Raw genomic sequence first — 26,533 nt, forward strand, 5'->3', positions numbered from 1 at the left:
GGTCTTATATAATATTCTAATTTTCTAAGATACTGACTTTTGGGTTTTCATTAGCTGTAAGCCATAATTACCAACATTTAAATAAAAATAAATAAATGCTTGAAATAGATCACTCTGTGTATGTAATGAATGTATATAATATATGGTTTTCACTTTTTGAATTTAATAAATTAACTAAATTTACTTTTTGATGATTTTCTAACTTATTGAGCTTTACATGTAGGTACATGAAAATAACTTTCTAACATCTTTCATTTTAAATTGTTTGTGTGTGTGTGTGTGTGTGTGTGTGTGAGTGTTTTCCATGTCTTATCATGTCCAATGTCATGTGACTGCTGCTCCAATCTGCTGATTGGAGGAGAGCTGTGAAGAGGAGGGAAGCTATGAAAAAAGGTGGATTCTGAGAGAGAGGGAACAAGAGAGAGAGAGAAAGAGAGAAAAGGGGATCAAATATTCTCAACCCCCAGAGGATGCAGAGGAAATAACTTTCCTAGGAAGTTTGTAGACAAAAGACACAAGACACACACACACACACATCCACACCCCACACCCCACAGGGTCTCTTTAAACACAGAGGCTGCTCTTAATGATTTGGTGAGTGGTTGTAGGAGTAGGAGAGGCATATGGATAAACAGATGGACTGACTGAAGAAACATGTCCATGTTAAGACGACACTCTAGCAAGCAGGGCTTGCAAGACCTCCAAAGGTGAGTGTGAATGAGTGTTTGGTTAAATGTTCTTTTACATATTTAAGCAATAGTATGTGTAAGATGTTGACCATATGTTGACCATCAAAACACAAGACATGTTGACACTGATGTTAGTGATAGTCCAGCCTTTGTGCCCCATAATGTGTTTGAAGTCTAGTCTTGTAACATAAATTATCTTGAAATGAATTGCAGATCTATGTGGTAATCTTCATATTTATCTTTAAGGTTTATTAGAGTTAGGTTGTTGTCTGTTGTCTGTAGAAGTGATGAGTGTAATCCTGGGCAGGTTAAGAGGAACTAATTATTTTTAAGGAGCAAATGCAGCCATCCACAATGAGACTGTAGGTTGGCTGTAGGCTGTGTACATCATGGCATCATCAGAAAGGCTACAGATCAAACTGTTTCAACAGTTTATAGAATGAATAATCATTTAATATTGCCTACAGCCTACAGCTGTCTATTGTCATGATATTTGGTCTAATAATTTAGTCCCATAGTGTCATGAATGCCAAAAGCAATGAACTAGATATATAACTAGATTAATTTTGTCAAAAAAAAGAGTAATATTTTAATATTGAAAATTTCTTTCTTTTTTGTTCTTGCTTTCTTTTTTGCTTTACTTCTTGCTTTCTTTCTTGCTTTCTTTCTTGTTATAGCTCATCTTCTAAATGTTTGAGAATTATTTCCTGTCAGTATGTCAGCACTTCCTGTCCCCTCAGAGTTCATTTCCTGTTGAGCTCTTCCCCATGACACCTCTTGTGACCTCATTTCCGATACTTTGCACTGTCCTCCAGGGTAGTCATAGTGAGAATAATACATATTTTATTTTCTTTCCATCTCGTTTTTTGTTCTCTTGTAACTTTTCAGTTACCTCTACTTTGTTGTGGAGGTCTACATGCACATAAAACTAAAAAAAAAATATTACAAAAAAAAGTACCTCATAATAGATAATAGTCTTATTAAAAACAAAATACTGGCTTGTTGCCAACAAACAACATCGACATATTATGTAATTTAGTCTGAATTGTGTGCATATATGTGTGTTTGTGTGTATATATAGGATTACAGTGCAGAGAAGTCTGGAAGATGCAGAGGAGATAGAGAGAGAGCGTCGACAGGCTGCGAAAGCAGGTGGATCTACAGAGCTTCCTCAGAACAGCAGCAGCCCTGACCTGTGTGAAAAAAGCTCGTCAGTATCTCAATTTCATATAGTCTTTTAGTGTTTTGTCATATGTCTTATCTGTCATATCTTGTGTATGACGTTGTTGTCAGCTGGTATTTATAACTCCAAAATAAATATGTGGTTGACCTATAGTTGCAAACCTATTGTATAGTTCATGGTGACCTTGTTCTGTTTCAAAGATACATTTTCTTGAAGTATTTTAATTACTGAGATATTTTATAGAGACAGGGTAAACACCTTAAGCTTTATCTCAGCTAATTATAGAAACGGTATGAGGGAGTGAAATTAATTATGTGAAATTTATATATATATATATATATATATATATATATATATATATATATATATATATATATATACATACATATATATATATATATATAAATATATATATATTAGTAAATTATTTATCTATTTATTTATTCCAAAGTGTTTGTATGAAATTTATACCACCATACTGCAAGGAAATTTTATATTCATATTGATCCATATGTAGTTTTTTAGGGTTTACATTCTGTTCAAATAAAGATAATTTACTTTATCACAACAAATGTGATTTTGAAATGTGCTTGAGAAATTGCTGACCTCTAGGATATTAGCAGAAGATCAGATTAATTCCAAAAATAACTGCCCTTTCCCTCGCATTAAAGAGTTAAACAAACCGGATCAGCTGGCATGGTTGGAATGACTTGGATAGACTTGGCTGAGGCCTGGGTGGAATGAAAACCTGAAGCCATATTGACGGATTGTAGATATGAGCGGACACCTTTATAGTGTGGTACCCACAAGCTAATCCTGCAGTTCTCAAACTGGGGGCCAGCAATGGGGCAAAGGGGGGATATATACAGAAAAATATTACAGGTTAAATCTCTTCTATGTATTTTTTTTTGTTATGCCCATTTATTATTATATGATTTGGTGATCAAAGGTGTCAAATGTATTCACATTCATTACTCAAGTAGAAATATAGATACTAGGGTTTAAAAATACTTCTGTAGAAGTTGAAGGTCAACTCAAGCTTTTTACTCAAGTTAAAGTATAAAAGTACTGATTTCAAAACTATGTAATGTATAAAAGTAAAAGTAACATAAGGGGTGGGGGGGTGGGGGGGGGGGCATTAAGGTGACATTAAGGACAAAAGCCTAGACTATGCTACAGAGTCCTATAAAGCACTACCCCTCTCCCCCAAACACATTTTTCTAAAATCCATAATTACTATAATATTATTTTAAAATGTTAATGTTGATAAAGGATGCACTAGGCATCCTGCCAATTGCAAATATATGTATTTTAGTACAAATAGTACAAATATATTAAAGAAGCTTAGTTAGAACATTTTGAGAGCTTGAGTTCTCGAGTCTCTGCACGGATCATCTTTATACTTGGATACATGTATCTGCTATGTTCTTTCTGAAGTGTGACGTGCAGATGTAATGGATAAACAGTGTATAAACAAATAGGCTGTCAGAATGGTATATATTTTTTATACTTCTAATACAGCCACAATCAGATTCTCTCTATCTGGATGTAGAGATTTACTAAGAGAAGCCAGAATGAAAAGAAGCTGAAATTAAATAAATTAATTAAATTAAAGTGTAAATAAATGACTCCAGTAAATTATAGATTTAGACACAATTTGTACCGTATTTTACGGACTATAAGGCGCACTTAAAAACTTTTAATTTTCACAAAAATTGACAGTGCGTCTTATAATACGGTGCGCCTTTTGTATGGATTTTACTCGTCAGGTTGTAAGGAGCAGTAAACACACACTCCGTGCAGCGTTATAGAGAGTTTCAGTGCTATACAGAGTCCAGAGCCGTGCAGCTCCGAGGCTGAGCAGCAATAGCATTAGCTAGATGCTAACCGCTAAGCTAGCTAGCTTATTCACTGAGATCAGTATTATCTAAATTTTACTCGTCAGGTTGTAAGGAGCAGTAAACACACACTCCGTGCAGCGTTATACAGAGTTTCAGTGCTATACAGAGTCCAGAGCCGTGCAGCTCCGAGGCTGGAGCAGCAAATAGCATTAGCTAGCTTATTCACTGTTCAGAGATCAGTATTATCTAAATTTTACCCGTCAGGTGTAAGGAGCAGTAAACACACACTCCGTGCAGAGCCGTGCCGCTCCGAGGCTGGAGCAGCAATAGCATTAGCTAGATGCTAACCGCTTAGCTAGCTAGCTTTTTCACTGTTCAGAGATCAGTATTTTCTAAATTTAGCACTTTTAATACTGCTGGAGCAGTATTATTAGAGTTAGATGTTAATCGCTAAGCGTTCACCGTTCAGAGGTGAGTTATCGGCCTGTAAGTCTGTGCTGCTTTGCCTGGCTAGCATTAGCTAGATGCTAAGCGCTAACTCTCTCAGAGGTGAGTTTTATCAGCCTGTAATCTGCTTGTTTACCGTGTTAAAACAAGCTACGGGGGACGAATCGCTAGCTAATATCTCACTGTCTTACCAGAACACGCAGGATTACTCAGTGTAACGCTGTCGTTTAAGTTTGGGTTAACTTTACTAGTTTAGGTGACTAGCTAGCGTGCTAGCGGATAGCTATGCTAACGCTGGTGCAGCAAGCCTTAGTGGACATCTGGAAATCTAAGCTTACTGTAAATAAACTGAAGCACGTTACTCACCCAAATAAACAGTTTTCAGGAGAGGAATCTGTGTAGATTAATATCCAGCACTCGTTTGACTTTGAAATAGCTAGATTTGTATACTGAGACGCTCCACCGGCAAGCGACCACCCCCGGTGGGGGAAGGGAAACATGGCGCCACCCCTGTTCACTTTGATATAGGCACCCTTTCTAGTGTCACTTAACGCGCCTTATAATGCGATGCGCCCTATGTATGGAAAAATAGCAGAAAATAGGCGTTCTTTGATAGTGCGTCTTATAATACGGTGCGCCTTATAGTCCGAAAAATACGGTACTTCATTAAGGTAGCAAAGTATTTGTAATTCATTATTTGACTTATTATTTTAATATCTTTATTGGCGTTATCTTAAACAGTGGTGCCTGGTAATGAAACACATCACAATGTCCGCAGTTTATTTGTTTTTTTACACTGTAGGATGGGGGTTAGGAGTCCTCAGTGGCTTTTACCCTCCACAGAGGGGGCTTCCAACTATAAAGGTTTGAGAACTGCTGCAGTAATCTACTAAAATATGTTCATATTCTTGACTGAACCTTTGTGAAGTGTGTTCTATTCACACACCCACTGTTTTTTCTGTTTAGGTTCTATCTGTGTTTTTGACCCCCTTACTTGTAACTTGTAACCTGTTTTTTTTTTATAATCTGACAATAATCTGTCATTTAAGTGCTAGCCAGTAGTTTTAGAGTTTTATACCAAAGTCAGTCTGTGAGAACAGGACTCATAAATAACATATGGAGTTCTGTACTGAGTGAGAGTTTACTTTGTGCATGTTTGATAGGAGCCTAGAGAGAGAAACAGGAAACAAGTGTCATTTTGTTTGTTTGGTTGCTATGGAGACTCAGAGACTCAGGCCCAGAGCTCTGTCTGACACCTGCTTCCACTGAGCATGTGGGCGTAAGCAGGACCCCACCCGCTCCCCCGAGAATATTGAGTTCCATTCCCACTGATATTATTTTATTATTTCAATTAGCTGATGCTTTTGCTCAGTGCGTCTAACATATGCCAACTGTAGCGTTAGCTGCCCTGGAGGCAGCACTAAAATAGCATGATGTCTTGGTGTCCAGCCAATTCTGTGGCCACTGTGGGCTACCACCATCCCATCATTTAAGATTATATTTTTTTAAAAGGTGCTGAAATTATCAGTCTGAGCCCTGGCAGTGCTCTGGAAGTGGGAAAAATAATGAACTCATTGTAATTTTAGAAGCTTTTAGAAAATAAATAAAAAACTTTTTATGAAGCTAATACTCAAAGTTGTAGTCAGAGAAGAGAGTTTTATGAATAACCTCATTATGATCATGAATTCTATAGCAATATTGGGCTTACTGATTACTTACGAGTCATTTAATGTTAGGTTGTCAATACTGAGTCCCGATTAAATACTTTGGCAATTTAATAAAAAAGAACACATGCAAGTTTGTGCTTTTTTAAATCAATTTTTAATTATTATTGAAATGGTATCAAAACATACATTTTACATGCATGCTTTTTATGTTGTTTATGTTTGTGAAAGTCCTATATTACACTAAGCAGCGCTTCTTAAAGGATAATAATGATAATCCTTGAAATAAAATAACATCGTCAAATAAAATCACCAGTGCAAGTATTAAACAGTGTCCATAGGTGTAAACAGTGTGGCCCACCAGATTTTCTTAAGCATGTATTAATGGGTATTTAAATGTAAATACAAGTATTAGTCATTCGCGTAAAAAAATATTGTTTTTATCACTGGAATATTAGAATCTTGATTCATATTTTTTAAATGCTGTTATTTTCCTGTATTTTTTAGAGGGAGACAGTTAGAATAGTGTAGTGTGAATTAGGCACGGCAGACTAGATTTAGACAAGTCTTTTTATTGTATTATTATGTGTCTGGGTATTTTTGATACTTTGATACTTTTTGATGCTTTTTAAATTAGAATATTTTAATGTGCTTAGTTGCATTAATGGAGAAAATATGAGAGAGTGACAGAGAGAGTAAGAGTGAGAGTGGGAGAGTGTGTAAAGGTGTGTCAACAGTTTGGAGGAAAATTAAATGTGGATGAAAGTAGTAGATGGCTCAATAGGTAGCTAGCTTGCTGGATTAGCCACTCACATTCCCTGAATGGGGAATTTTCCAGCCAATTCCGATTCTTTAAAATTATGTGATTGATTTCATTGCTAGTTTAAACTACACAGTCATTGGCTTAAATTGTTTTTCTGGAGCTCTTAGTTGCATTTCACAATTTTTGTGTTTTCTAAAATCCACTTTTTGGCATGTCATTGTATTTTTTGAGTTGATATAAAAATAAAAGCTTGTGTGCCATTCTTGTTCTGTTGAAGACAGAATGTATGTACTGTATTGACAGTCATTTTGGCTCCAAAAAGGAACATTTAAAGAAAGCACAGAAAGCCCAATTTGGACATGACCTTTGTGTCTGTGCTGAATGTACTGTTTAAACTGACCACAACTTCCTTATACACACTTTGTCCACCAGTGGTGTTATTTATAATGCAGATAGAATGCATGAAGCTGTATTATCCTTTTTTTGAAAATAAAGAACTTCTGCTATTTTGTTTTTTAGGTTTCAGAGTTGCAAGAAGCCGAGCTGTTTGTCCTCTTCAGATGGTGTTGACACCTTTAACACTAACTTGGACCAAGTAAAGAGAAAGACACAACCAGAAACCTGTGACAGAGCAGGAGGAAATTTGAATAACTCTGCACACCTATCCCACCCAAGTGGCCTGAACTCTGCCCACCAACATCTGAATGGCTTAAATGATCATCCGTCTCACTCCACCTCACTCCTCCAGACTGTGTCTTCTTCTTCCCAGCAGAATGATCAGCATGGCATGGAGTTGTATAAGGCAGGTGAATGGAGGGAGAAAGAAAAGGATGAGCAGGACATGAGAGAATGTGAAGAACACAGTGTCACTGGAGAGGAGAAGTCAGGGAGACAGGCAGATGAAGTTGGGTTGATCAGAAGTGGTGAAAGTCAAGGAAATTACATAATTCAAACTGTAAGTATTAATCTGATTACCTAGTGTCATGTTCCAGTATTATTAAGTACGGAACCGGTTTAATTTTTCTTCATGTCCTGTTTTACACATAAATGATCTAATAAGTGCATTAACAAACCCTACAATTACAGCATTATGTAGCATATTTATCTTAAAATAACATCTTTAATGTAATGTTCCACTGGCTTAAATAGGAGAGAATAATTTCTTTATCATTGCTAGTCCTGGCTCAGTATGGTGCTAACTGCACTATGTAACTTTGAAGAAGTTAACAGGAAAAAGCTAATGGGAAACTGCAATGTAATGCTGCCGAATGCAAAGCATGCATATTTTGCCAAATCATGTAATATCAAAATAGTGTATAAAGCCACATGCTTCCTTCACTTTAAACTACAGGTTCTTCGTCTCACAGCTTGTCCAGAAATGCCTGTGTGAAGCATGTCCTTTAGTTGTGGCTTAAAAAACAAATTCCACTTCCCAACTGTAGATGGAGCACAGGACTAAAAATTGCTCAGTTATTTGAAAGACTGGCTAATTAATAGTGATATGCTTTGTTTAATTGTTTCCTCTTTGTGACAGGAGAAAGAACAGAAAAAAGAAAAGGTTTCCAACATTACAACAGCCAGGCTTGAAAAGGACTTGGATTGTGATACGGCTAAAAGGATGAGAAACACATTGAGGAAAACTTCATGGTAATTATGTAAATGCAGACGCACAACCACTTCATAATTTTACAAAAAGAAGTATTGGTGTTTTAGAGCCACTATTAAAAACATAAAAATAGTAGACTTCAAGAATTTTAATGTTTTGTGTATAAAGTCATAATACAGTATTATGACTTTAAAATGGTACTACTACTGAGAAAAGTCACTATATTTCAAATATTTTTACGAAATGCCATTTTCTATACCTTTTTTCTTGACTTTTTTTCTTAAAATATTATGACTTTATTCCCTAAGACTTCAAACAGTGACCCTTAAACACTGTCATCATTTTTACACTTGTCCTTTTTAGTCTTATTAGTTAAATTGAACTCTATTTTATTTTCACCCTTGGAGTGAATTGTTGGGCAGGTGTGAACATCGTAATCACATTTGGATGCAGACTAAAACAACCGCATCAAGACATTTGAGAGGAGGAGGTGTTCTTGGTCTGATTCCTAACTAACTCTAGAGCATTTTGTTTTTGTTATTTATTTTATTTTTCATTTTTTGTGGTGAGAAGGTGATCTGACCTTGGCATTTTCCCCAACTATGAACAAATGCAATCTCTGCCGCTACTCCATGTGAAATTACAAGGAAATACGCACACTAGTCCAGAACACAGGACCTTCTTCCTGTATTTACTTTCTAGATAACACCCCTGACTGGTCAGACCAATAAGCAGAGAGTATGTTCCCAGGCAGTTGGTTGTGACACATTTTTGTGTATTTCCCTATGTTAACACAAACCAAATCAAGAGGAAAACACTTCACCTTCATTTTAGAAGGAGACATCTGATTCAGTCTTACCCAGTAGCTTATACAGATTAATTAGGTCAGGAGGAACTAATACTGTGCCTGATTGGCTTGCTTGATATGAAACCTGCCACATAGCTTCTGTGTGTTGAGAAATGACTAGCCACACCAGGTGGCTTTCACAACTTCCTCCTCTAGATTCATATCCTTCCTATGCTCAGTATATTTAGCTCATAGCAAAGCGAAGTGACAGTGCAACATGGACTCTGCTGAAGAATCTTCTGTGCTCGTTGCAGACAGGTAAAATATCATGCAAGTGTTTTTTTAATGTGCTGTAGATACGCTTTTACTGGTTTAGCTGATGATTAGAGATCTTGAATATGCATATTATCAATTTACCTAGTGCTAATCTGTTCTGTATTCTAGCATATTGTAGTAGTTGTAAGGGATGCACGCTCTGAGTTCTGAATGAATATATATTTATATTCGATTTGTTCACAAACATTTTGCGATAATTACTTTATCAACTTATTGTACAGTAAATGGACATGATCTCAATAATATTTGATAATCGTGATATTGTCTATTGTGTTTATTTGTATGTTTGTTCACATATTACAATGGACAGTATTTTGGCCAGTTATGCAAAACCAGACCAATTCTTCAACTGATAAATGACTCCATACATAACAGTGTGCAGTGACTGCAGTTGGTGAAGAAAAAGTGTAATTTGTTGTCTTTAAAAAAGAATGAATGCTTGATTATGCTAATCTATTATCATTATATCCGTGGCCTATATTAAAAATGGCCTTAATATGACAATAATATTGTTTATTGCAATAATTTCTGGGACGATATATTGTCCACAATTTTTTTTAATGTGACAGACCTACAGGTACATTCTGATGCATAACCATATATAAAAATAAAATGTAGCAGTACAGAGAAATGGAATATTTACAGTTATAGAGGATTACAAATGCTGCACAATTAATCGCACAATTTTAGCAGTTTCTGCTGTTTAAGGTTACAATAAATGTGTTAATCATTGGTGGCATCTGGTCAGTTGAAATGGGTTTTCACATTTCTTTTTTGCCCTCTCTTTGTACACTTTTCCCTCTGTCCCTTCAGTCACCTCTCTGTTGCAATCCACTTTTTATCTGAAAAAAGACTTTATCAGATGTCACATAAGACTGCATACTTTATACTGTGCATAATGATTACCATATTACAGTACTGAAGTGCATCTACAAGTCTGTTAGTGTTGAATGTTTCTGTGTCTTCTGTTGGCTGTCTGTTCTGTGGTATGCATTGAGAATGGCTGCAGATGTTAGTGTGGGCTCTGTGGACATCTTGTTTATTTCCTCTTTTTCTCACTATTCTCTCTTCTCTTTCTCTTAACTGCTTTTTCTCCATATCCAGTTTGAGGGAGGAGGATTGTGCTGCAGAAGAACAGCTTGGTGAAGGCCCACCAGAAAATGAAAGAGAAGAGCAGACACTGACTTGTGAAGAGGTGCAAGAACACACACACACACACACACACACACATGCACACTATTTTTTAAACAGGCATATCTGATTTACAGTCTCTTAGCAACTGCTCTTGCTCTCTTAGGTAGAGGAGGTCTGGGTGAAGGAGGAGAATGTGGAGGAAAGAGTGGTGGAGCAAACGGAGGAAGAAAGAGTGCTGGAAGAAATAGAGGAAGAGAGAGTGCTAGAAGAAACTGAGGAAGAAATGGTAAAAGAGCAAACAGAGGAAGAAAAAGTGCTGGAAGAAACAGAGGAAGAGATGGTGAGGGAGCACACAGAAGAAGAAAGAGTGCTGGAAGAAACAGAAGAAGAGATCGTGAAGGAGCAAATAAAGAATGAAAGAGTGGTGGAGGAAACTGAGGAAGAGAGAGTGAAGAGGATGAGAGAAGAGGAGAGAGAGAAGAAGAGACTGGGTGTGATGGAGAGGATGAAAAGGCTGAGCTTATCCAGCGCTGAAGCAGACGAACCGTTCAGCCCTCTCAGCCCTACACTCATGGTAAACACTGCACTCTTCCCATAATGCTTTGCAGCATTACATAAATATATAATCATTTAACTAAATTTTTTTGTAAATAAAGTTATGGTCAAGAATCATAGTTTGTTGGTCTCTGGGCCAGCAGTTATTATTCCAATTTGTGAAAAATAAGTCCTCAAATGTTTCGCAATTCAGCTCTTAGGCCACAGTTGCACAAAGCAGTACATATGTTGCAGCAACTGAAGATGTGCAATGTCCTTGCACTCAACTTTGCGTTACATCAAACATATCCACTGAAATATGACTGCAAAGTCCCATCCCTAAAGAGTGGATGTTAATAAATAAAACTCCAGTATCTGAAATTACTTAGTAATTTAAAATGTCCTGGCAGAGTGGAGATGAGTTGTACAGTGTAATCGCTGTTGGTAGAAACAATTTCCTGTAGCCTTCTTTGCTGAGTATCACCAAAGCCAAATTGGTTACATGTGATATGTGTGGAGAGGCCCTAATACCCACAAACCCCATTTAGCACCATATGTTTTTACAGTAATGGAAGGTAGTGAAGGAGAATGGTTAAATCAAGTCAAATCATGCAGTAATGATCAGTATTTAATAGTGATGATGATCTTATGTTTATTTTTAGTGGCAGCTGCTTGTGCATTTTGTCTTGCAGTAAATGAAAAGGCAACAGAAAGCCACACACACACATACACACACACACACAAACACACAGTGCTATTTCTGTTCCACGTGTGAAATGTCTGCAGATGTTGAGAGTGTATTTATGTTCTGTGTGTGTGCATTGCATATATTCTGTACCTGTGTGTGTGTGTGTATCTGTGTGTGTCTGTGTGTGTCTGTCTGTATGTGTGTGGTTGATGTGCTTCCTTCCTGGCTTTAGGATGAGGATACAGAGGAAAAGATGGAGGAGAGTATGTGTTCGGTGAGTCACTGAATAGCTAGCTCTGTATATGTATGACAGGGCCTGACTGATATTACAACAACAATTTAAAGGTTATTAATTCATAAAACATAGTGTAGACTGGTATAATTCCATATGTCCACAATGCCAATTCCAGTTCAGAGGTACTAAAATGTTGTTGAGTCGTAAGTACATCAGAGTTCTTCATTAAAGAAAACATAGTTTCAGTCTGTAGCAGTCCAGGTGTCTTGTTTACAGAATCACTGTATAGGAAGGCGATGGTTTCTGGCTGCAGGGTGGCCTAGATGGCAGCAAATTTGTTGAAACAACCATCATGCTTCTCTCAGCCCAATTGTGTTCCTCTTTCAAACTGTCAACTATGGGAAATGTGTTTAAGTGTATTGTAGAGGCAGGCTGGGTCGTGGTGGGGGGGTTGGTTAAGTAAAGCTAAGCTAAGTAAATTGTAATTCTTAAAAAAAAATTTCTTTAAAGTCAAATGAGTGCTGGATGTTAATCTAAACAGATTTTTCTCCTGAAAACTGTTTATTTGGGTGAGTAAAGCCTTTCCGTTTGTTTACACTAAGCTTAGATTTCTATATTTCCAATGTAGCTGTGTGCAGGAGCATTAGCATTAGCAGCTAAATTAACGAGCTAAATGCCGACTGACAGCACTACACTGAGGAACCCTGAGTGTTCCGGTAAGCGAGGGCAATATTAGCTTGCGCTTCGTCCCACATAACTTGTTTTAACACGGTAAATACGCAGAATACAGTTTGATCTACTCTCCTTTTAGCAGTGAAAGAGCTAGCGGCTAATGCTAATACAGCTCCAGCCTCTGTGCCCCAGGCTAAACTGAAACTTTATAACGCTGTACTTGAGCAGAGTGGCTTTACTGTTTCTTAATACCTGACCGGTGAAATTCATACATAACGTGCACAAGATTATAAGGCGCACTGACGATTTTAGAATTTGATTTGAAGTGCACCTTATACTGTTGCAGGAAACCTAGATATTTTTGAGTTCATTTAAATGCTCACTGTGCTATTCAGCAGTATTTTACTAAAATCATAAGAATGCCAGATTTTATGGCTAACTAATATATCAGTCTGGTCCAAATGTGTCTGTTGTCTTTGTACGTCTGCATGCTGAGTCTCTAATGTTAACACAGTATAAAGTTGTTCAGACACAGATGAGGCAGTAATACAGATCAATTAACTCCTAACACTGTTGTATCTGTGCAGATCTCTGACAGGACTGAATCTCTGAATCAATCTGTTAAGAGAAGGTGAGTGCCAATAATGTGCAGAAACATTCAAAGTGAAAGCATTTGTAGTGTGCAAATATGTGCAGCTTAACTATTCCATTGCATTTCTGTATACATCAACTCTAAACTATATACTGACATGACAAAAGTCTTGCGATAAATTGATTTTGAGGTCTTCAGGAAATAGCTTGACATCCACACCTGTTTAGGTTGTGAGGTGTTATCTTGTGAGTGAGGTTGAATACTGGTCAAGTATGCTCATGAAAAGTTGCTGTGAATTATTGTTTGAGTTGGAGTGAGGCCTGATAGTGGGGAGTGTCAGACATTCTATTTCCAAAGTTGAGCCAGTTTTGTACTGGGAATACTGCACAGAGGGCATTACCATACACAGTGGACAGTGCAGTGAGTGGTAATAATAGTGACCAGTGTCTGGCTAAAACTGACTTTTCAAACTGACAGATGCTGATAGAGATTCTAAATTGTTAAGATTCGTTAAGACATGGCAAAAGTCAATGTCCTTCGACATGGGGAATGTCATTGTACATTTCTATTCAGTTTCTTTATTCATGTCTTGAAATTATGTTACACCAAATAGATGCTTCATTGCTGTAATATCAATATAAAAATGTAATTTTATTCTAAAATATAAATATTTTTATATTTTAGAAGAAAAAATAAAATAATCATCTGGGATAATTATAAAATTAGTTTTATATAATTATTTGATATAATTAATCTTAGAACATAATGATAAAATATAGTAAGTAAATATAAATGTGTTTTTTGTAAACAGTAACAGTTTCCAGAAGACTTCACCTTCTGTGACCATCTCTAAGATTGACAGCCGGCTGGAACAGTACAACCATGCAGTTGAGGTATGCTACAGTAGTGCTATTTATAACTGACCAGACAAATCCCATTTTGCTTCCACCTCTACACTGGGCCATGTTTTAAAATTCTATAGAATGTGGCACTGAGTGGTCCAGCGGTCTAAAGCAATATTTTTAGGGAAACATAAGTGATTTTTTTGTGACATTGTCTAAAGAGGGTTTAGTACCATTTTTTTTACAGTTATATTTAAATGTATAGTAATTGTGTTAGTTTGTGTATGTTGTTTTGTGTGCAGGAAAGTGCTCAAGAAACAAAAGATACAAAGGCAGTTCCCACAGACTTCCCAACCACCCCAGAGCCTGTTTCTGCCCGAAAGAACTTGTTTGAGGCAGGGGACGTCTGGAACCAGAATTCAGCCAAGGCTGCGTCCCCTACAGTACAGTTTTTTTTACTTCTTGTAAATTAGGCTCAAAATCACACCTCATCTCTAAACACAATTATCAGCACAGTGGGTAATGATGATCGTGACTGATGACGTCATGAGGACACCTTTTGACTTATTTAAGTTACGGGAAATGTGAGTTCACATTCCTTCACACTAGTGTCATGTTAACTAAATATTATATAACAGTTTTTTGAATTATGGGCCTTATTGCTGGATAGGAATTAAGCCAGCATATCATAAATATTAAATAAATAAATATTAGGGAAAATAGCTACATAAATTTTATCCCTGGAACTTTTATCTAGAGAATTTTTATCATTTTTATTATATTATTATAAAAGTACACTCAACCTTTCACTTTACTACATAAGCATTTGTTTATTTTGTGTCATTTTCTTTTAGGATACCGAGGGGCTGAATGTAGGTGTGGCTGATCTGATCACTCACTGGGTGAAGGGAAACCCTGATGCAGATTCCAAAATGTCTTCCTGTAAACCCACAGTTAGTAAAATATAATATTTTTTTAAAGCTAACAGCTTTAAACTCTCACTTTCACAAACATTCTTCTCTTTATCTTGTTTCACGTGCTTGATTTCTTTCCTTCTCAGCTTTCCTATTTTTGCTCTGGCCCTATCTGCTGTTCTAGCTGATTTTTCCTACTGTCAGGTAACCACTATCTTTGTTGAGGGTAATCTATTTTCTAGCATTCTTACATGATGATCACTTTAAATGGATTTCTTGCATTTTCTAAAACACCACATATCTGCTGGCCATCAGCAGCCAGAGTCTGAGAGAGCACAACTGGCCATGCTCTTTTTGGGTGGGTAGATGGCGCTAAATATCTCTCCACATCTCCCCATATCGCTCCTAATGTGTGATGTTGGTCTTCATAGTCATCTGTTAGCTGATGTATCAGAACTGGGCCTTCACTTTCTGCTATCCAGTGATGCCACATCATATAGCAGCAGTTGGAAAAGAGGTGGTGGCTGATTTCACATGTTGAGGGCATTACTAGTGATTGGGAGAGTCCTAATAAGTGTGGTAGGTAAGGGTCTTTTAAATTGGCCAGAAAATTGGATAAAATTATATGAAAAAATTTAATGAATAAAACACTAAATATATATTGATCATTCTGTAGGCAAGCTAATTAATTAAATGTCTAATTAATTAAATAGACTAGCCTAAAGTACAGATTATCTCTTCATCTTTTCTGCTTTTTTACTTTCTCACCTCTTGTGTTGTCAGTCTGATGAAGTTAAAGCTGGTGATGTTCGGAACAAAAAATCTCTGTGGGAGTCGAAGGAGACATCTACAGCTGAGAAACCGGGCGGGAAGGTAAAGCAGTCCTCTTCATTTCTTTACAGTAGATATAATTAATGATAGCTTATGTATTGTTTTGGATCCTTAAAACAAGACTTTAAATATGTTTACAAACAAAATGCCTTAATTTAACTTTAAATGATATTTGTATTCTGTATTCATTGTTTTATTGCAATTTTTCTATTTTATTTCTGTTTTATTGCCACTTTTCAATTTTATAACTGGTTACTTCATGTGTCTTAAGTATCAGGACTGTATCTGGATAACGCCAGTCATTTTACCACCAATGCATGTGGTTAAATCTTATCAGGATACAATCCAGACTAGGTGTAAACAGGGTCTTTGTTACATATAAAATCAGTTTTCATATTTTTATTAACTCTTTAATATGTAAAGGTGCTTTGTGTTTGTTTTTTTCATTCCTAGGTTGGCAAGAATACAAGATACAAGTTTGTTGAGGTCAGCCATGGAAAATATGAAAAGGTCCTGGTTGAGGAAGGTGACAGTAGCAAACTCAAAAATGGTAAATCAAGTAAGATATTGTGCTTTATTTTACAATATGATTCCTGAACCCAATCTGTTCTAAAGCTGTGAATAGTGTTTTATATATTGTATTACTAATTAATTGCTGGTTATTCATGATCCCCACTCTCACCATATTTCATTCTTGATAAAATATTAAAACCCCCTTACACTTATCCAATTGAATGAATATTAACTTAACTTTAAAATTAGTTTTTTTTATTACTACTTTTTTTTTGCTGTAAAAGGTTGCTGTAACACTTACTGTAACAATTTTCTATTATAAATCTTTATTTAACTCCAGTACAAGATATACTGAATGCATTATTATTAAAATGTTGTATCAGGGACTTCTGGGAAAAGTATAGTAATAGTAAAAAATAACAACAAACAATAAATATTGCAGAAAAATACATTTAGAAGTTAAATTGTTTTACAATATTGAGCATTTCTACACTCTACAGTGTGTGGAAGTCTCTCTTTCACAAAAAGAGACATTAAATGGGTTTCTTTGTAAGATCTTGTAAAATATGCCAAATTATGTGAACCATGATTCCATTTATGAAAACAGTGAAAGTAGAAAAAACATTCCGTCTGGGGCAAAACCTTTTTTTACAGTTGTTTACAGCACCCCAGGTCATAGTAATTGCGAAATACATAATTTAAGAGACCAGTTGTAGGTGTATAAACAAAACACACATGATCAAACTATATTTTTTCCTTTTGATATAATTTTACATCTGAAACTTTTATTTACATTCACATTTCATCCTGATATGAGGATGCAGAATTATACAGGGATTTTTTTTATTTTGGACTGTATAATGCATTACAATATCTGTAATCATTCAAAATGTCAAATTAACTCTTAGCAAATAAAAAACACACCGACACATTAAACAAAATGTAAAAAAAAAAACATGCATGCAAAATCTCTGACAGACATTCCCACTCATGACAAAAGCACATTATTAGGGCACATTTTGGTGCATTTATGTTGTCACATGTGTGAAAACAAACCAAACCAAAGGAAAAAATGCTCCAAATAAACAAACAACAAAAAAAACACAGGTGTGAAAAACGCCCAGAGCCACAAACCGATATTTTCAAGAGCCTGTGCTAAAATGTCCTAACACATCCAACTGTCCCTTCATTCATTTCCTTTATTTCAACTTTCTCAGTGCCACATTCTCAGAACCTTGCTTACTTCTCACTCCCTCTTTCACTTTCTCACCATATCACATGTCCCCCTCCACTGTCTACAGCTGTCACTTTCTCTCTCCTTCCTTTCAGTGCATGAACGAACCAGTTAGCCTTAGATCTTATGCCCCTGTGCTCTGTGTCCTTTCAGTGTAGCTTTCTTGAGATTGGTGTTGCTGCTCTGAACATTTCAAGCATCTCAGTGGTGCAGCTACAGTACATTACTCCATATTGAACTTTAATAATAATAAAAAACCACAGATCAACTCATGGGTCAATATCAGTATAATGTGCATTTTGTTTCTGCAACTTAGTTGTTTAAATTTTATACAAACACTGTGTAGCAAATCATTTTTCAAGATTTACCGTATTTTTCGGACTATAAGGCGCACTTAAAAACTTTTAATTTTCACAAAAATTGACAGTGCGTCTTATAATACGGTGCGCCTTTTGTATGGATTTTACTCGTCAGGTTGTAAGGAGCAGTAAACACACACTCCGTGCAGCGTTATAGAGAGTTTCAGTGCTATACAGAGTCCAGAGCCGTGCAGCTCCGAGGCTGGAGCAGCAAATAGCATTAGCTAGATGCTAACCGCTAAGCTAGCTAGCTTATTCACTGAGATCAGTATTATCTAAATTTTACTCGTCAGGTTGTAAGGAGCAGTAAACACACACTCCGTGCAGCGTTATAGAGAGTTTCAGTGCTATACAGAGTCCAGAGCCGTGCAGCTCCGAGGCTGGAGCAGCAAATAGCATTAGCTAGCTTATTCACTGTTCAGAGATCAGTATTATCTAAATTTTACCCGTCAGGTGTAAGGAGCAGTAAACACACACTCCGTGCAGAGCCGTGCCGCTCCGAGGCTGGAGCAGCAATAGCATTAGCTAGATACTAACCGCTTAGCTAGCTAGCTTTTTCACTGTTCAGAGATCAGTATTTTCTAAATTTAGCACTTTTAATACTGCTGGAGCAGTATTATTAGAGTTAGATGCTAATCGCTAAGCGTTCACCGTTCAGAGGTGAGTTATCGGCCTGTAAGTCTGTGCTGCTTTGCCTGGCTAGCATTAGCTAGATGCTAAGCGCTAACTCTCTCAGAGGTGAGTTTTATCAGCCTGTAATCTGCTTGTTTACCGTGTTAAAACAAGCTACGGGGGACGAATCGCTAGCTAATATCTCACTGTCTTACCAGAACACGCAGGATTACTCAGTGTAACGCTGTCGTTTAAGTTTGGGTTAACTTTACTAGTTTAGGTGACTAGCTAGCGTGCTAGCGGATAGCTATGCTAACGCTGGTGCAGCAAGCCTTAGTGGACATCTGGAAATCTAAGCTTACTGTAAATAAACTGAAGCACGTTACTCACCCAAATAAACAGTTTTCAGGAGAGGAATCTGTGTAGATTAATATCCAGCACTCGTTTGACTTTGAAAGAGCTAGATTTGTATACGGAGACGCTCCACCGGCAAGCGACCACCCCCGGTGGGGGAAGGGAAACATGGCGCCACCCCTGTTCACTTTGATATAGGCACCCTTTCTAGTGTCACTTAACGCGCCTTATAATGCGATGCGCCCTATGTATGGAAAAATAGCAGAAAATAGGCGTTCTTTGATAGTGCGTCTTATAATACGGTGCGCCTTATAGTCCGAAAAATACGGTACTCTGAATGAACACATTATTGCAAATATAGAGGAATGTTAGGCTTCAATTTAAAGTACTTTTTGTATATTTTATACAGTTATTTTGATGTGGCCTGTCCACCCTCATCTTAAGATAACTCCACCCCTTTATTAAAGTAACCTTTTACATCAGTTACATCACAACCTTTATACTGTTTTATTTTCAAGTGAATGTTCAGAAATTAAGAATATAACTTCTGCTTAACATGTTTCCATGCTTAGCCGAAATAAAGCTTAAGTTGTCCACTATTATTTAAGCTTAAGTTGTCCTCTAAATTATTTTAATTACCATGATATTTTACCCAGGTGACAAACTCAAAATGTAACTTTGAAACAGAACAGGGTCACCGTGAATAATTCAGCAACATAGCTGCAACTCTTGATCAATCGTTGCTTTTGCCAACTTCCAATTGTCACTAAAATTTTCCATCCTGTCTTCCAGCTCGCCATTACAAGGGCGCATGGGAAAGTATGATTTCTGTGTAGATTTCTGACATATGAAGTATCATATTTTTAGCTTTTAAGGACCAAAAGGCACATTATTTTGATCTTGACCCATTTGCAGTGTAAAAACAGTCCTAAAAATACTTAAAATATTAAACCTCAGTATCTTTTGTTTGGGACATGGAAAATCCTCTTGCTGTCCTATTGAAGTCTTTGGGTTCCTCACCTTCAGTCTTTCGATGCAACAGGCTCCTCTCAAATGCTGTAGCAATTTTGGTCAGGGGTTTCGCGGCTGCTTCCTTCAGCTTCCGAGCGTCAAATCGTGGACTGTAGAGAAGGATGGGCAGGCGATGTGCGAAGGACGGGACCTGCCCTGGGCTTTCCTTTGATGTCTTTGTTTTGTCTGCCTCAGATTTGTTGGCATTTATTTGCTTTACGATGTTTTCTTTGGTGGAGAACATTTGAAAGAGAACAGCATCCCACATTTTAAGTGCTCTGGGAGCTTCTGTCTTTTTCTGCACATTGCTGCAATTAGATTCCTCGTGTAATCCAACAGAGTGGTTGGACCCACTCATCTTTACGTCACTTGGTTGAGCAGGTGTCTTAATCTCATTGTCTAGATCTGGAAACTGTGGCTCTTCAGGCTCCACAATCATGTGCTTCTTTAGGCGTGTCCAGCCACTGAGCTTTGACTTTAGAACTCTGGGTTTCTGGGTTTCTTTGGGTTTCTCTTTGGGTTCATTTTCTGCAACTTCGGTACTATTTTTTTCTGTAGTGTCTGAATTGTTAGTGAAGCCGAACTCTTGTTTGGCCTTGTCTTTTGTGACTGTCTTTCTCATAGAAGTTTCTGTGGGAGGGTTTTTAGTAGTGGTGGAAGCTCCACTTGGTGTAGATTCTGGAGACTCAATTGAAACATTGACAACATCAACTCCAATCCTGGATTCATCTGAATTAGTTCTTGCAGTGGTTGCAGTCTTTGATTTTGTGGTAGAACTGTTTTTTACAGGAGTACTGTCAGTACTGTTGGGGGTTTTTGTTTGTTCAGTAGCTGGAGAGATGGTCAAAGATTTTGCTGCATTAAGAATCATCCTTGCTAGGCTCATTTCTGTACTCTGTGACTTGACAAGTGCAGTAGTTTTTCCAGGTAGCTTGGTACATGTCTGCTTTGGGGATTTTGAGTCTTTTACAGACTTTACAGAGCAGTCTGTTTCTGTAGGAGACTTGATATCATTATTGACCACCTCTTTGCTTATACCATCTTTGTTTGGTTTGGAAGGAGATGACTTTAACACACTTGCCTTTAGAGTGTCAGTAATATTTTTCTTCATACCTTTTTGCCTAGTACTGCCTTTAGCGGGGTCTAGATTGTTTGTAACAAGAGGTGTACAGGGTTGGACGTCTGTCATGGCATTGCTACACATTGCTGCTGTGGGTACAGGGCTTTTAGCTGGGTGTGTGGATGCTATAGGGTTGACCATTGCTGTGCTATCTACGGGCTCTGGTTTTAAGGTACGAGGCACTTTGGAAATTGATTGGACATCTAGTAGAGATGTAGAAGTAGGTTTGTTTTTCTTATCTGTTGAAAACTTTTGGTCGAGTCTCGGTTCTCTTTGCAGCCTTTGAGCAACTTCTGTGTCCCGAAATAAGCTTACTGGTATACATGAGCTTCCACTGGTGTTGGTTTGAGATAATTGTTTAGTATCTTCCGAGGCTAAACTCTCAGTCAGTGTTACGGATGTAACAGGGTCTGTTGCATTCGGCTGTAAACATGCACCTACATGTTTAGCCGTGTCTACATCAGCAGCTTTAGTTGATTTACCCAACTTTGCTTTAGTTGATTTACCTGACTTGGCTTTAGTTGATGAATCTGCTGGTTTTGTTGATTTTGTTGAGTCCAAGTTGGATGAAATGTCTGGTTTACCTGTTGTGCTAAAGATACTTGAACTTTTTAAATCAGGAGGTATTTTAATGGATTGCACTTCAGGCTCTTTGATATTGGTTCCTGGCTTTTTTTTAACGTGGTTACTTCCAGTTGTTACTGATATCACATTGTCTGTCGACACTATTTTGTTGAGGTTTGCAGTCATAGTGGCTGCACTAGAAGAATAATTTGTTTGCACTTTAGTCAGTTTTGCCTCTGGAACCACTGTGTTTGCTTTAGAGGAACCTGATCCTGTTAGCACTGATGGAAGATCGATTGCTTTTGTCGGATATGCAGATTGGGGTACATTTTCTCTCTCTGCTGATGTTTGCAGTGGAATATTTTGCATTGATAAAAAATTCCTTGTTGATAATCCTGCAGTATTTGAGTTCAGAATGTTGGATTGAGCCATGGGAAAAGGGTAATTTGGCCTTTTTTCCCCTAATTGCATCGCTAAAGGGACTTCAGAATCTCCAATGTGATTAGGTGTTGGAGGCAGAATCTCTGGAACAACTGCAACATTTGAAGAAATTACGGGTACTTCTAAGGTTGCTGAAGATTGATGATTAACAGGCAGAGATTTTGATGTAACTCCAGATTTCACCTCCATGTCATTCAGAGCAAGCTTTGCTGAAGAAGTTGAGGTAGAAGTTTTGATAGGAGTTTGAGTGTTTAGCAAGTTAGGCACAGACTGTGCCTCAAGGCCTGGAACTTTTGAAACTCTAGTCTGTGGAGCTGGATCTGACGACATTGATATTTGAGGCTTTGAGGTTTGTGATGAAACAGTTTCTATAATCAGATCAGTTTCTGTAGTAAGCTCTTGAACACTGGAAGATTTTTTGTGTGATGTTCCAAAATTTGAGTTTAACGTTGAATTATTATTTTGTGGATTTTGAGAATCATCAGACTTGTCAGGCATGGGGACTGAAGAACAGCTGCTGGCTTTAATTCCACCATAAGCAGCATATTCCATTGGTGTCAATCCATAGTATGTTGACTTTTTGGGTAGTAAGTTAGGTTGATTTTGCACAGCATTAGAACGCTCTTTACCCAAAAATCGTGCTGGAGGTCTGGGTGACCAATAAACAGGAGTGCTTTGTGTTTGGTATTGATGATGAGTACTGGAAGGTATTTTTTCATAGCTCACAGCTCTTGAAACACTGTTTGCTGCTGCCACTGGATTAGACTTTAGTGGTGGTTGTGGTGGCATTGGTTGTTTCTCGTAAATTTCAATTTCAGATATTTTATTTGTTGTTTTATTTGTTGGTGCAGCGTGCAGAATATCACATGCCCTTGGATTTGAAATAAAAGTCTCAGTTGAAACTGCCTTAGAAAGTGAAATTTCACATCTGGAGAACTTTGGGCTTAAGTTCTTCTCAGAATATGCTTTCAAAAGATCCGACTTCAGGTCAGGGTTCAAATTAAGTAATCCATTTGGTGTGGAATACATCTTTTTCTCCTCAAATGCAACTGGTCCAGGGATTATGTCATTTCTTGTTGCCTGAAAATGAGATTTTTCAGGATTTTGAATTGGGTGTATTACATCCTGAAGATGTTTCTGCTGGGGTTCTATTGGCACACTATATGGCCCAGAAAAAGGTAATTCCTTGGAGGGTTGAAAGGAAGGGTTTGGAGTAAATGAAAGGGTATTAGCATTGAAGTCACCTTGAACAGGTGGTCCAGTCTTGGGTAAATGGCACAATTGAGCCGCTGCCGTTGGTTGACCAGAGAATGGTGCAACGATAGGAACTTGCTGGCCACTTGTGGTCACTGCACCACTTTGTTGAACCTCTGTTCTGTATGGTTGTGGACAAGGCAAATAGGCTTCTTGATTTGTTTGATTAAAGCCAGTTCTGTCTTGAAAGGGTGGCTTTGATATTTCGTAAAATGTAGCTTTTGAGGTATAAATTTTCTTTGGTGAAAAATTAGACAAGTTCTTCATTTGTGAACTCTCATCATAGGTTTGGCAATTTGACATAGGGTATTCCTTTACAGCTCCAGCTTCCAGGACATTATGATCTGGTGGAAGATTGTAAGTCCCCAGTGACGGTGCAGGGTTTTTAGACCCACCTCCAGGATACTGGACCAAAGGGGGAGCACAGGACAGATCCAAATGAGGAGCAGAACGCTGTCCAGGAGCCAAAGCAGGAGCTTGTGTTTCAGATGAAGCCAAATAGGTGGCTGCAGAATGACTTAATGTCTGAGAATAAGCATATGGTGTTGATATGTTTGGTTTTTCCATTTGATTTTGTGCAATGTTGAAAGTTCCTGAAGAATTTGGAACATACCGCTGTCTGACACCTAGACCCACGTCAAATGTTGGCATGGGTTCGATGAGGTCTGGAGTCTGCTCAGTAACATCATCAAACAGAAAAGAAGAGCATGTGTACAGTGGGGCTATTTGGCGGCCAGACAGCGGTACAGGAGCAGAGTGTGGCTGTGAAGAAAGACTGGGTGTTGAGCTGTAGTGAGGACTATAGTAGGAGCAGAGATATGGGGAGCTAGAGTGGTGGTAGGGGGTTCTGACGGAAGAGCTCTGCGAGTCCAGGGTCCTACAGTAGAAAGTCTCTTGAGACATTGGTGAGTCCAGTGTGCTGCTGTATACTGGTGCCTCTGGAGTCTCTGGTGTTGAAGGGGTGCTAGAAACATCGCTGTGCTCTTGGTCTGGACTGGCCTCATTTACAGGTGACAGGCTTGAGCGGAACGGTATAGGCGTCTGAGAGGATGAGCCTACTTTCTTCTTGGCACTTTTTTTAATTAGCTTCTGCAGACGGGCATTGTCCTTCCCTGGCTTGGGTGCGAGGGGTGGAGGGTATTGTTGGGAGAGTGGGCCAGACTGGCTATCATAACTTACTTCCATTAGCATTTCAACTTCTGCAAAAAACACACAAATAGCAGTGCTTATTATAATGCAATGCAGTGATATGTAGAATATGACCAGTCATTAATTGCAACACTATATTATATTTCAACATGTTATTCATAATAAAATTAAGACAAATATAAACTCCAAATCAGAAAACGTGTTTCTTACAGGGTTCGTACGATCATGAAAAATTTGGAAAAGTCATGGAATTTGAAAATAGCAATTTCCTGGCCTGGATATGTTTTGGAAAAATAAAAAATACCCAGAAAGTTTTGGTAAAGTCATGGAAATTTGGACTGAGAAAAGATTTTTTGAGCTAACAAATACATCAGCTCAGAGTTGGTTAAGTAATACAGCCCTATACAACGGAGCTCTCAGGATCTGACACACATTTTATTATTGAAGATTTTGTCAACATTGCTCAAAGAAATGTTTTTTTTATCATTATAGTTTTAGTTGATTTTTAGTTTTATTGTCCATGTCTTCACTGATGTTGTATGGTCATAAAAAATTGCCTTGAAGACATAGAAAAGTCATGAAAATAGCCAGCGAAATGTTTTGGTTAAAACGTGTATGAACCCGTTTCTTACACTTACTTTGACTTTTATTTAGTTGCAAACAGAGTAAACCCATTATATTCGTTTTGATAGTAAATTGCGACATTTTTAAAGGTTTCTAAAATGCAGGAATGGATGTTAGATTAATTACAAAAATGCAGTTGACAACGAAACTTAAAATATCTTAGGTTCCTACCATCTTCAACAAAACAAAAGTCAAAGTGAATGTGATAAACATATGTTTTACATGTTTTTAAATTTAAGATTGTATATCACAGCTTTCTATTAAATGTTTTATATTAATTTGTGAATATCTTTCTTTTTTTAGGCAAGTAATATCGTTTTTTGGAGCGGTGATACTGGATACTGATACTTTCCTCTACATTTCTACAATTTTGTTTTATTCATTTTTATAAACACTTCACAGTATTCAATTAAGAAATTAAAATTCTGAATTAAAATTAAAGACAATTTTTTTTTAATGTCTGTTTTGTAACATTCTCTGATCTCAGTCATATGAGAACAGTGGTCACTAATAAAGTCTGGTCTATCATGTTTTTGATGTACTTTAATTTTTGCTCTGCATAGTATGCATGTAATGCACTAATGGTCAAACAGTGCAAAGCATCTTTACACTTGCTCAACTCTTTCTCAAAAGGATTGCTTTTCTGAGATTCTGAGGTAATGACTTTGGATGCACAGCCCAAAATATTCAGCCAAAATGGCAAACATATGCCTTTTTTGTGTTTGGCTCAATTGGAAAATGGCGGAATGGCAGAATTCAGTAGAAACAAAAGTAAGGGCTCTTTATTACACTCTGTATCAGTTCACTAATGAACTATTTACACACTTTCTGTTTTACAGCTGAAAGACACAAGCTGTACAAGGCTAGGGTAGTATTGCTAACTGAGCTAAATTAGCCTTAGCATTTGTTTGTTTTCCAAAAAACTACCTGCCTTTCTCTGTGTAAATTTCACCCATATGTGACTTGAGTAGCACTTCTGAGGTAAATTATGAGTGGAGTGGCACTGTAAAAATAAATTAATCATTAAAATGGCAATGCTGAAATAAATGTATGATTTAAAATAGCAGTGCTGAAATAAATTCGTTATTATCACATTAATCACATTGTGCTTTGTTGAGCGAGGGAGAGAAGCAGTAGGGAAAGCAGATAAATAGAGGTTTATGCACATTTTTAAGCAGTACACTCAAAGTAAATAAAAGTGTACATTATCACGGTTGGTATTCATTTATTTCTTCACAAATTGGCTGTTTTCCAGCTGAAAGATACAAACTGTACATTGCTAAAGGAGTAGCAGAGCTAACTAACTTAGCATTAGCATTTGTTTGTTTATCAAAAGGCTGACTGGCTGCCTCTGTGAGAATTTCACACACATTATGGTTAAAATGACACTGCTGAAATAAATGAATGATTAGAATTGCACTGCTGAGGTAAATGAATTGTTTTGTTGGTATGTGTTCTTTTTTATTGTAGCTTTGCAATTGCTTTATGTTTAACAAGCAGAACAAGTTTTAAGCATTTAGGCTATTTAATTAACTTCATT

The 26,533-nt window shown here is 37.3% G+C and overlaps 1 protein-coding gene across 5 annotated transcripts; it reads left to right on the top strand.

The window, feature by feature from the left end:
• The first annotated feature begins 359 nt into the window (after positions 1-359).
• On the top strand, positions 360-25,523 carry lsp1b (lymphocyte specific protein 1 b). 5 transcript variants are annotated; one of them, XM_007244941.4, is made up of 14 exons: positions 364-707; positions 1,771-1,899; positions 7,107-7,542; positions 8,122-8,234; positions 10,421-10,511; positions 10,614-11,024; positions 11,905-11,946; positions 13,167-13,210; positions 13,983-14,064; positions 14,316-14,456; positions 14,868-14,966; positions 15,711-15,800; positions 16,212-16,317; positions 25,297-25,523. In XM_007244941.4, the coding sequence occupies exons 1-14, from the start codon at positions 655-657 to the stop codon at positions 25,302-25,304; spliced, it is 1,845 nt and encodes a 614-aa protein (XP_007245003.3). In that variant the 5' UTR covers positions 364-654; the 3' UTR covers positions 25,305-25,523. The 5 variants fall into 5 exon arrangements, with proteins under 5 accessions (XP_007245006.3, XP_022523909.2, XP_007245003.3 ...); XM_007244942.4 differs by having other exon boundaries at positions 365-707; positions 16,212-16,308; XM_007244944.4 differs by lacking the exons at positions 16,212-16,317; positions 25,297-25,523 and adding an exon at positions 15,074-15,131 and having other exon boundaries at positions 360-707.
• The last annotated feature ends 1,010 nt before the right edge of the window (positions 25,524-26,533 follow it).

This window comes from Astyanax mexicanus, chromosome 23 (genome assembly GCF_023375975.1).
Source record: "Astyanax mexicanus isolate ESR-SI-001 chromosome 23, AstMex3_surface, whole genome shotgun sequence".
Taxonomy (NCBI): Eukaryota; Metazoa; Chordata; class Actinopteri; order Characiformes; family Acestrorhamphidae; genus Astyanax; species Astyanax mexicanus.